The sequence below is a fragment of the Mizuhopecten yessoensis genome, unplaced genomic scaffold, assembly GCF_002113885.1.
Source record: "Mizuhopecten yessoensis strain PY_sf001 unplaced genomic scaffold, ASM211388v2 scaffold10359, whole genome shotgun sequence".
Taxonomy (NCBI): Eukaryota; Metazoa; Mollusca; class Bivalvia; order Pectinida; family Pectinidae; genus Mizuhopecten; species Mizuhopecten yessoensis.
Window position 1 is genome coordinate 749,068 of NW_018408507.1, and position 10,723 is coordinate 759,790.

Consider the following 10,723-nt stretch of genomic DNA (forward strand, 5'->3'; position numbering starts at 1 on the left):
ATCCTTTGATACGTCACCACTCTAACCGTCCTTTGATAATTCACCATTCTAACCGCCCTTTGATACGTCACCATTCTAACCGTCCTTTGACATGTCACCATTCTAACCGTCCTTTGACACGTCACCATTCTAACCGTCCTTTGATACGTCACCATTCTAACAGCCCTTTGACATTTGATACGTCACCATTCTAACCGACACGTCACCACTCTAACCGTCCTTTGATAATTCACCATTCTAACCGTCCTTTGATACATCACCATTCTAACTATCCTTTGATACGTCACCATTCTAACCGTCCTTTGATACATAACCATTCTAACCGTCCTTTGATACGTCACCATTCTAACAGCTCTTTGCCACGTGACCATTCTAACTATCATTTGACACGTCACCACTCTAACCGACCTTTGATAATTCACCATTCTAACCGTCCTTTGATACATCAATACATCACCATTCTAACCGTCCTTTGATACATCCCCATTCTAACTGTCCTTTGACACGTCACCATTTGAACATTCCTCTGATACATCACCATTCTAACCGTCCTTTTACAAATCACCATTCTAACCGTCCTTTGACACGTCACCATCCTAACCGCCCTTTGACACGTCACCATTCTAACCGTCCTTTAACACGTCACCATTCTAACTGTCCTTTGACACGTCACCATTTGAACATTCCTCTGATACATCACCATTCTAACCGTCCTTTTACAAATCACCATTCTAACCGTCCTTTGACACGTCACCATTCTAACCGCCCTTTGACACGTCACCATTCTAACTGTCCTTTGATACGTCACCATTCTAACCGCCCTTTGACACGTCACCATTCTAACTGTCCTTTGATACTTCACCTTAGTTCTTTGGTAGTCACCTCCTGTATGGACTCATTGCCACTATCCTTTGATACGTCACCATTCTAACCGTCCTTTGATACATAACCATTCTAACCGTCCTTTGATACGTCACCATTCTAACAGACCTTTGACACGTGACCATTCTAACTATCATTTGACACGTCACCATTCTAACTGTCCTTTGACATGTCACCATTCTAACCGTCCTTTGACACGTCACCATTCTAACCGTCCTTTAACACGTCACCATTCTAACCGTCCTTTGACACATCACCATTCTAACCGTCCTTTGACATGTCACCATTATAACCGTCCTTTGATACGTCACCATTCTAACAGCTCTTTGCCACGTGACCATTCTAACTATCATTTGACACGTCACCACTCTAACCGTCATTTGATAATTCACCATTCTAACCGTCCTTTGATACATCAATACATCACCATTCTAACCGTCCTTTGATACATCACCGTTCTAACTATCCTTTGATACGTCACCATTCTAACCGTCCTTTGATACGTCACGATTCTAACCGTCCTTTGATACGTCACGATTCTAACCGTCCTTTGATACGTCACGATTCTAACCCTCCTTTTAATACGTCACCATTCTACCCGTCCTTTGATACATCACCATTCTAACCGTCCTTTGATGCGTCACCATTCTAACAGCCCTTTGACACGTGACCATTCTAACTATCATTTGACACGTCACCACTCTAACCGTCCTTTGATACTTCACCATTCTAACCGTCCTTTGATACATCAATACATCACCATTCTAACCGTCCTTTGATACGTCACCATTCTAACCGTCCTTTGACACGTCACCATTCTAACCGCCCTTTGACACGTCACCATTCTAACTGTCCTTTGATACTTCACCTTAGTTCTTTGGTAGTCACCTCCTGTATGGACTCATTGCCACTAAACAAAGCCAGATCATTCACCATCTTTATTGCCTTTTCTCCATCTGCTAAACCTTTAATGGCTTGTTTCTGCAATTAAACAAAATTCTTTTCTATCAATTATTATGAGAGTAATTGACATTTTACAGGTTTGTACAACATATTACATTGAAAAGAACAATTAGAAGATTGGAAATTTATTTCAGAAATTGTGTATATTTAACCTGTGCCGCCCCGCCTCATTAGAAATGCATTTCTGGTTTGGGTCGTGTAGTACCTTAATTATCTGTATATATACACGTAAACAAACAAAAACGGTTTTCCTCACCCGACCTCACTCAAACCAGCTTTGACTCAAAGTCATGAATTAGTAACTTCAATGCTAAAACCAAACCATCTTTCTAGATGGCAGATCATTTTACCAAAATTTGCATGAATCTGCTTCCAGATAGCCAGATAGCCAGATAGCCAGATAGCTTAAAAATGTGCATGCAGGCGTACAAATTTGAGGGTAACCATATATAATACCAATACAAATACCTGTATTTAACATATCTTATTCATATATTTTTTTATCTGATGGAAGTGTTTCTACAATGGTTCATGCTTTTATTATGCACCTATGATGAAAGATGTCTAGTTTGGCACAACAAACTCAAATTATGTACAGGGAAATTACTATTTTGAAAATAGAGAATGTAATAAAACAAAATGTGTTGAAAGGTTTGTTTTATTTGTTTTTAAAAAATGTGCCAAATCTCACCAGAAGACACAACATATGCTTTGCCGTGACAACTCAAAACTTTTAAATTTGAAGTGAACATTTTGTCATCCTTTATTACCTACCACATGATTACCCAATGGGGGTCCTGACCTCCATTGAGAGATTCAGGGTTTCGCATGTATCAACATGCACAACTAGTAAGCAAGGGGAATCTAGATAAGAAATTTGAGAAAGATTAGTCGAGTACTTCTTGAGAAATAGCAATAGAAAATTTTAACTCTCAAAATCCAACATGTGAAATTTGAAAAAAAGTTGCCTCCTTTTCTTTCTGAGAAATTGTGCTAACAAACTTTATTTCTCAAAATTCAAGATGGCCACCAGTGCAGTAGTTCATGAGTAATGGCAATACAATTTATCAGGTAACAACTCTTGAACTGTCAAAAGCCAAGATGGTTGCACAACCAGGGCCAAATAGAAAATTACATATGAAATTTGAGAAAGATCTGTCACATAAATCTTGAGAATTAGTGATAACAAACTTGAACTGTCAAAATCGAAGATGGCTGCCTAGGCAACAGCCATCTTACTTTTCTGATCAATCTGAAAAAGAAACAAGGACAACGACAGACCATGAGAGACCTATACATGAAATATGATAATGATCCATCAAGTAGTTCTTAGAAAAAACAACAAGAATTGTTTAAAGATGGACAATGGATGGGCCATGAACAAAGGGTGATTGGATGTGAAAAGGTATGGGTTCACCTGCCCAACCATGTGAGTTTTCTCCAGGTACTCCAGTTTCCTCCCACATTAAGACCCCCAGTGCGTTAAAATTCAGGCCAACATTAAAGAGTGATTAATATAAGTGGTAATAACTTGTTTCATAATTGTTGTAAGAAATATAAGGTTGATATATAAAATCAAACTCAAAACTTTGTTGATTTTTACTGATGCTCAATATACATCATCCGGGTCATTGTTAGATCTTGTATGGGAGTGTATCGTAAAGGAGCAGAATTACGAGTCTTATTTTAATCAGATTGTTTCATGCACACGATTGTTTTGAAGAAAAACATGTTCATTTCAATGAAAATATATTAATGCTTTTAATTTTAATGATATGTCCCAAGTGAACATGACTGAGAGTAATTTGGTTTCATAAAACAACAATAAATTGACAATTTTGATGTCATGTTTATATAATTTATTTCCATCACTTTGATATATATATAAAAAGAAATAACTGTCGTTGTGTATTTTATCCCTCTGCAAAAAGTTCCCGTTTTGGTCAAGGAAGACAACTCTCACCAGCCTTAAAGTGATTGTAAAATGTAAAATAAATGAGTTATAAAGACATTGTGTATATTTTATTCCTTTTGTATGAAGCTATATGTGTCCTGTTTGCTTTTAGCTGGTAGATAATCACTTTTACCCGTACAATTTCAATAAAAACCACTTTGTGTAACATGTTTTGTGATAAGAAGGGTTGATTAGCAATGCTTCTTTAATATTTTTTATCATTATTGTTTCGAACAATGACACTCACCAAAAAATAGGAAGTATTAAATTGACAAAAAGTTCTTTTATTTTGGTATTAAGAAATTCTCAGCCTATCAAAACGCTTAGATTTACATAAAATCGCCTCCACATCAGTGCATAACCATTATGTGAAAGTTTCAACGAGTTCTGCTGGTTAATTGCAAAAGTGTGGAGCCGCCTTAATAAATTAACATTGTCAATTACCCCTTATGGAACAACTGGTTCCGGATTTGGGCCGATAGTTGCCTTCAAATCTCTCCGACACGTGCACTTTTGGTAAAGACGGAAATTGAAGCCAATTGTGGCAGATTTTAATTGTACATTGGATTACGGTCGCCTTCTAGCTTCGAGCTAGAGGGAATTTCCTTTTAGCTCAGTGGTAGGGCATCCGACTAGGAAATCTGGGATTGCAGATTTGATCCCCGGTGGAAGTGTAAAAGATGTGCATTGATTAGGTTGCCTTACGAGTGTCAGCTGTAGGGAATTTTCCTTTAGCTCAGCAGTAGAGCATCGGGCTTGAGAGACAAAGGTCACAGGTTCGAGCCCCAGCCGTAGACGGCACTATCTTTCTCACTATTCCTCGTCCTATTACAGAAGCACACAATATTCCCTTTCCTGCTACAAATGGTGTCTGCGGCCCTCTCTGTGGTGACAGGAAGTTAGAACCCTGGGTTGTGGTGTTCGAGGGCGAACATGGGGGTGGGGGTGNTAGCTTTGAGCTAGGCTCGATCCTCGGTGAAAGCACACTACTCTCTGCCATGTTACACAATGAAATCGAATTATATAAATAGCCATGACACCAACATTATTTAAAGTGTAACAACATAAATGAACATGAAAAAAGGTGATCAAAATGTTGTGCTGATCTAAGTTGGTTTTTTTTCTCATAATAGTTACACCGTACTGTCAAAGTATTTACCGTCGAATATAGATATACTCCGAGAAAACAACTTTTTCTGTCGTACTCCGTGATAACGGTTTGGGGCGAATCGTCTAATTCTAAGTACAATTGTGGAATTGACAGAATGTATCAACGATATTTTAATCAGTCTTTACTTTACCTGAACAGGATATGACTTAGTGTCTTCTTGTGTTTTCTCTAAGAACTCCCATGCTTTCCAAATATTTTCAAATAGGTCTGGTAACCTTTCGGCTCCTGAGTCTAACCCTACTTCTCCCTCGGCCATACCGGATAGTATATATTTTGTCAGCGTCGATGAAACGTTTTTCAGGAAGGGTAAAATATAGGCCTCTTGCTGAAGCGCTATTTCAACACCGACAAAAATAAACATGGCATCCTCGATGACTTCTCGACAGATATTTCGACAGCTTTCAAGGGAATTTCAGCTTATACACCCAAAAGTATGGATTGTACTTTATCAGATACTTTTTTAAAAGTTTTGTTTGATATTTGATTACAATTTAAGCTATTATACATTGTCACATCCCCAATATTTGCCACGTCCTTCAACGACCAAGACAGCACTACTGTAACAGTTACTATAACCTCTAATGTTTGACAAGCGATGTCGCAGTCGACCAGGGGCCTCTTATGTTATAGGAGAATACTTTTTAGCCTCGTCTGTCAAATTGTCAATACACATCATCTATTTATGGATTCGGAATATTCTAGATGGTTTGTATTCAGACTATTCAGATTTAAAGTTATTGATCCCTATTTTGTATTATGCCAGATTTGTAATGTTGTACTCTTACTCTACTCTGTGATATTTATGTATTATAATATGCCTATTTTAGCTGAATAAATATTATTATTAAAGGGTTTTGGCAAGGGTTTTTTATAATTTCCAATTCTACAGTCATATCAGGTCCAGTACACTCTGCCGATTGAGCTATATAGCGGTAAAGACCTATAATGGCTCTATTGACCTATCTGAAATAGGTCTTTTGAGCTATTTTCAAGTGATTTTCTTTTTTTAAAGAAAACGAAACAAAGTCGCTTTTAAAAGAAGATTGTATCATTAGGTTGATAACAAAAGACATTAAATATAAGTATTCTTTTTAAAAAATAATGATGTAAAAAAATCGGAAATTTTACATTTATGAAAAATGAAAATAAACATCTAACTGTATGCTCTTTGTAGTCAACATTACCATAAACCTTATTGTTTTATGCGACTTTGCTTTAATTTAATGAAATTTGAAATCTGAGAAAATATAGCTCAGTACAGCTATAATTTATAGGTGTATATAGCTATATAGGTTTTTATAGCTATATAGCTCAATCGGCAGAGTGTACTGGACCTGCATATAGCACTTGTAGTCACAGAGACTATAATTAATTGGAAATATATATATATTCAGATGCTGGACAGGTCAGGTAATGGACCATCCATATTAGCCTAGTGAATATGCATATTTTGAGGATGATACAATGTCATGTGACATGTGAAGTTATAGTGCAGCTGAATAATAATTATATTTATTCAGGTAAAAGGCAGACAATCCATGTATATCACATTTTACAAATTACACATAAATATATATATTATCACAGATGTTATTTATCAGCTATTTATGCCATAGAGCTAGTAGGCCTAATCAATGGGCCTGAATCGCTCACCTGGTATTAATCTCACACTTGTAATCTTAAAAGTGGACTAAAATACAGCTACAGGCAGAATATCAGTGTTTGATTCATAAGAACCTATTAAAAGATTTAAACATATGACACCTGTGACCTTGAATGTCGAACAAGGACATTAGGTTGAACAGAGTTTAAAGTCTTACATCCCAGCATGCTTTCGGCAAAATATCATTACCCTGGACCTTTTGGTTATACAGAACAAGTCATTTAAAGATTTAAACATATATTGACCACTGTGACCTTGAATATGGGCGAAGGTCATTCATTTTGACAAAATTGGTCGCCCTTCATCCCAGCCTGTTAATGACCAAATATCATCACCCTTGGCCTTTTGGCTAATTGAGAAGAAGTCATTTAAAGGTTTTAAACATATTTGACCCCTGTAACCTTGAGTATATGTAAAGGTCATTCATTTGAACAAACTTGATAGCCCTTTATCCCAGCATGCTACTGGGCAAATATCATTATCCTAGGCCTCTTGGTTATTCAGAAGAAGTTGTATAAAAGTTTTAAACATATTTGACCCCAGTGACCTTGAATATAAGTAAAGATCATTCATTTGAATAAACCTGGTTGCCTTTTATCCCAGCATGCTATTGGCCAAATATCATCATCCTAGGACTTTCGGTTATTGAGAAGAAGTTGTTTAAAGGTTTTAAACATATTTGACCCCTGTGACCTTGAAAATAAGTAAAGTTTATTCATTTGAACAAACTTGGTAACCCTTCATCCTAGCGTGTTACTGGCCAAATATCATTATCCTATGCCACTTAGTTATTCAGAAGAAGTTGTTTAAAAATTTGTTAAGACAATTGATCCATGTGACCTTGAAAATGGACGAACGTCATTCATTTGAACAAACTTGGTAGCCCTTCATCCTAGCATGTTACTGGCCAAATATCATTATCCTAGGCCTCTTAGTTATTCAGAAGAAGTTGTATTAAGATTTTTTAAGACAATTGACCCTTGTGACTTTGAAAATGGATGAAGGTCATTCATTTGATCAAAATTGATAGCTGTTCATCCCAGCATGCTACTGGCCAAATATCATCACTCTGGGCATTTTGGTTATTCAGAAGAAGTTGTTTCAAGTTTTTAACATATTTGACCCCTGCGACCTTGAAAATAGGTGAAGGTCATTTATTTGAACAAACTTGGTAGCCCTTCATCCCAGTTTGCTTCTGGCCAAATATCATCACCCTAGGCCTTTTGGTTATTAAGAAGAAGTTGTTTAAAGTAAAATATTGATGACGGACGCTGCACCATGGCATAAGCTAAAAACTGGATTTGATTTGATTAATTTAGGCCTTGACCTGGGATGACCCATAAATCCACATTGTGGCTTAATTCCAATGGGGTCCCTTGACCCTTTTAATATATGGCTGCTGAAGTTTATGATAGCTATTTCTCATAAAGTGAATTTCAGATTACATACGATTTCAAGAATTGAGAGGTTCTTCCTGTGAATCTGATTGTGAATATTTCAACCAACAACTTCACTTTGATAGTACAATGTCAAACACAGCAGTATAACAATTTTAACCAACAAGGTGGTTGACTCTCCTTGACTATAGCTATCGTTCCCTGAGGTAAGCTGTGTAGCTGTCCATGCATTTGCAGTGCCTTGCCAAACACTACTGCACTGAAACCCTAATTTCCAACCCAAACCAGATTATATTTATGCTAGGCAACCAGTGTCGATCATCATAGTAATGGGTCTTGGACACAACCATTGCTGGCTATGTGAGTTTCCAAACCTACATACAAGGAAAATGTATAAAATATCCTAATTATTACTTGGTTTCAGTACAGATTTTGTTTGATGAATTGACAGGTAAAACTTGAGGATGTACCTGCCTTCAAACACATGACAGAGCAGTTCAAAAAATTCCAGGCAACAGGAAAACTTTTGTGCCGCGCAGACAACGAGGTCCAATATGTTGCAGATACTTACAGATGTATGCTGCAGAGCACCAGGAAACATGATGTAATTAAATAATGATAAATCTTTACTGAATATAGAATTAAATCTTCCTCCTTCTCCCTCCCTTGACCCTTTTACACATTCCTTCCCCCTCCCTACCTCTTCTTTTCCCCCATTCGCATGAAGTAGAACTTCAATGCATGGTCAAGGTCTCAGATAATTACTTCAATATCCTCTCAACAGTTAATGGTTCCAGAATAATATCATAAAACAGTTTTATCGGGACTGATGCATTTTGCTTCTTGGTATAAGGTCAAGGTCAGGTGATGAAATTTCTTTTTTATGGTAAACAATGTGTCACTTAATTTTGAAGCAGTACTGTGGAGATTAAGACATGTTGCTGATTAAAGGTCAAGATTAGTGGCCAAGGTCTCAAATGATATATATGTTTCTAAATGGTAAACAATGCATATAAGACATCATTATCAAGTCAAGTTATTGAAACTGATGTGAGGTAGACTCTTGGGGTATGATCAAGGTGCCTTGGGTCGGGTCATAACAGTCAGAATTTATATCTTATTGGCAAAATTAACCACATTATGGTGTACAATGCTGTAGGATTCAGGTTTAATGCCTTGGTGGTCAAATTCGACATTCCTTTCCAGTTAGTCCAATGATCCTTCTATATTTGGTGGTGTCACTCCCTGTGGGATATCTTGTATCGACAGAGAGACTGTGACACCTGATCAGATTCCTTTATCTTTGATGTCAAACTTTACAGGAAATGTAGCTTACAGAAAAATCATTGGTTTTAAATTGGATATGACACATGTGAAATGTCAGGAAAATCTTGTCAAACTCATGCAATACATATGATATTTAACAGGAAACATTGTAAAATATATTAACAGGAAATATGAAATATACATGATATTCAACAGGAAACATTGTAAAATATATCTGATATTCAACAGAAAATATAAAATATGCATGACATTCAACAGGAAATATTAAGATTTACATGATATTCAACGCCATATATATATATACTGTCACCATATGTTGAGACGTGGTTTATAATTGATCTTTTTTGCTTTTAAGGAATTGATGAAGATGTATGGTGGAAAAGCAGACAGGAGTACGGAAGAGAGTGCAAATTTAGTCGGACTGACTCTGCCCAAATGTTAACACATGAAGCTTTCCTATAAGTTTGATGATGGATATTAGACTTCGGAGGCTGGATAGAACTTATCCTCTTTGTAACAAGGTGGACACTAGTGAAATACTAGAATTTTGTAATTATGTGACTTGTCCACTTAAACGATGATTGACAGGTTAAAAACAGGTTATTTTTAACCGTAGCCAAACTAGAGCTGAGAGGGTGAAATTGAAATCACTTAACAGAGAAATATAATTAGGAATTATATTGTTTGCTTGTTATATGCTTTTAAAATTTGTGTATTGGACTTTGTAAATATGTTGTTACTAGATTAAATCTACATGTATACAAATTGAAATACTGGTGCATTTTCTGTGATTTCAAGTTTAAGTACATGTGTATTACAATTTACAATATGTGTACTATTAGGGATTTCTATCTCGGATGGAAAGCCTTATTGTTTTTGTTACATTTCCTCTTACGATTACTGTTTTGGATTTCTGGTCTACACAATTCAACAGATCTGCATATTCCTCTTTGATTATTGTGCAAATTGAGCTGTCTTGATCTGTTTGATCACTACAAGGGGGTTGAATACCTAAAAAAAATGTTTCTTGTGGAATATCAACTGAAGGTAGTCTCACCACCTCTCTGTGGTATATAGGCCTGGAAAAGTTTGTAGCCATACATAAACAACTATAATATTAAAGTATCACCACTGATATTGCACAAAATTCTGAACATTACAAATATCATGGTCATTAGCACAGTAGACATGTAAGCTTACTGCATTTTTTGTGAGGAAGTATCAGAGCTGACAGCCCTATGTGCTCTAACAATAAACATATTTCTTCCCTTCAAGTCTGTGGATGTATACATTGAAAATGTTTAAACAGGAAAGATATTCTAATATGATCATTTTTTTATTTTGCTATCAATCCTGTGCAAACAAACTTTACCCAAACACATCTCCAGACAATAGTCCAATGAAAA

At 36.3% G+C, this 10,723-nt stretch overlaps 2 protein-coding genes across 2 annotated transcripts in view; one reads left to right on the forward strand and one right to left on the reverse strand.

Annotated features, from left to right (window-relative positions):
• The window catches only part of LOC110460319 (immunoglobulin-binding protein 1-like), a 28,457-nt gene extending 23,205 nt beyond the window's left edge, over positions 1-5,252 (reverse strand). The window contains exons 1-2 of the mRNA XM_021513159.1: positions 5,101-5,252; positions 1,751-1,863 (exon numbers count right to left, since the gene is read on the reverse strand). Of these exons, the coding sequence (XP_021368834.1) occupies positions 1,751-1,863; positions 5,101-5,226 (239 nt within the window). The 5' untranslated portion in view covers positions 5,227-5,252. The remainder of the gene's footprint in view (positions 1-1,750; positions 1,864-5,100) is intronic.
• A 37-nt stretch (positions 5,253-5,289) lies between these two features.
• LOC110460320 (protein FMC1 homolog) lies at positions 5,290-10,082 on the forward strand. Its single transcript, XM_021513160.1, has 3 exons — positions 5,290-5,401; positions 8,482-8,634; positions 9,673-10,082. Exons 1-3 carry the CDS (start codon positions 5,330-5,332, stop codon positions 9,757-9,759), a joined length of 312 nt encoding a protein of 103 aa, XP_021368835.1. The 5' UTR covers positions 5,290-5,329; the 3' UTR covers positions 9,760-10,082.
• The last annotated feature ends 641 nt before the right edge of the window (positions 10,083-10,723 follow it).

Coding starts and splice junctions, on each gene's coding strand:
- LOC110460320 (XM_021513160.1), top strand. CDS start 5,330: ATGGCATCCTCGATGACTTCTCGACAGATATTTCGACAGCTTTCAAGG. Junction 5,402..8,481: donor TTCAGCTTATACACCCAAAA/GTATGGATTGTA, acceptor ATGAATTGACAG/GTAAAACTTGAGGATGTACC. Junction 8,635..9,672: donor AGAGCACCAGGAAACATGAT/GTAATTAAATAA, acceptor TTTGCTTTTAAG/GAATTGATGAAGATGTATGG.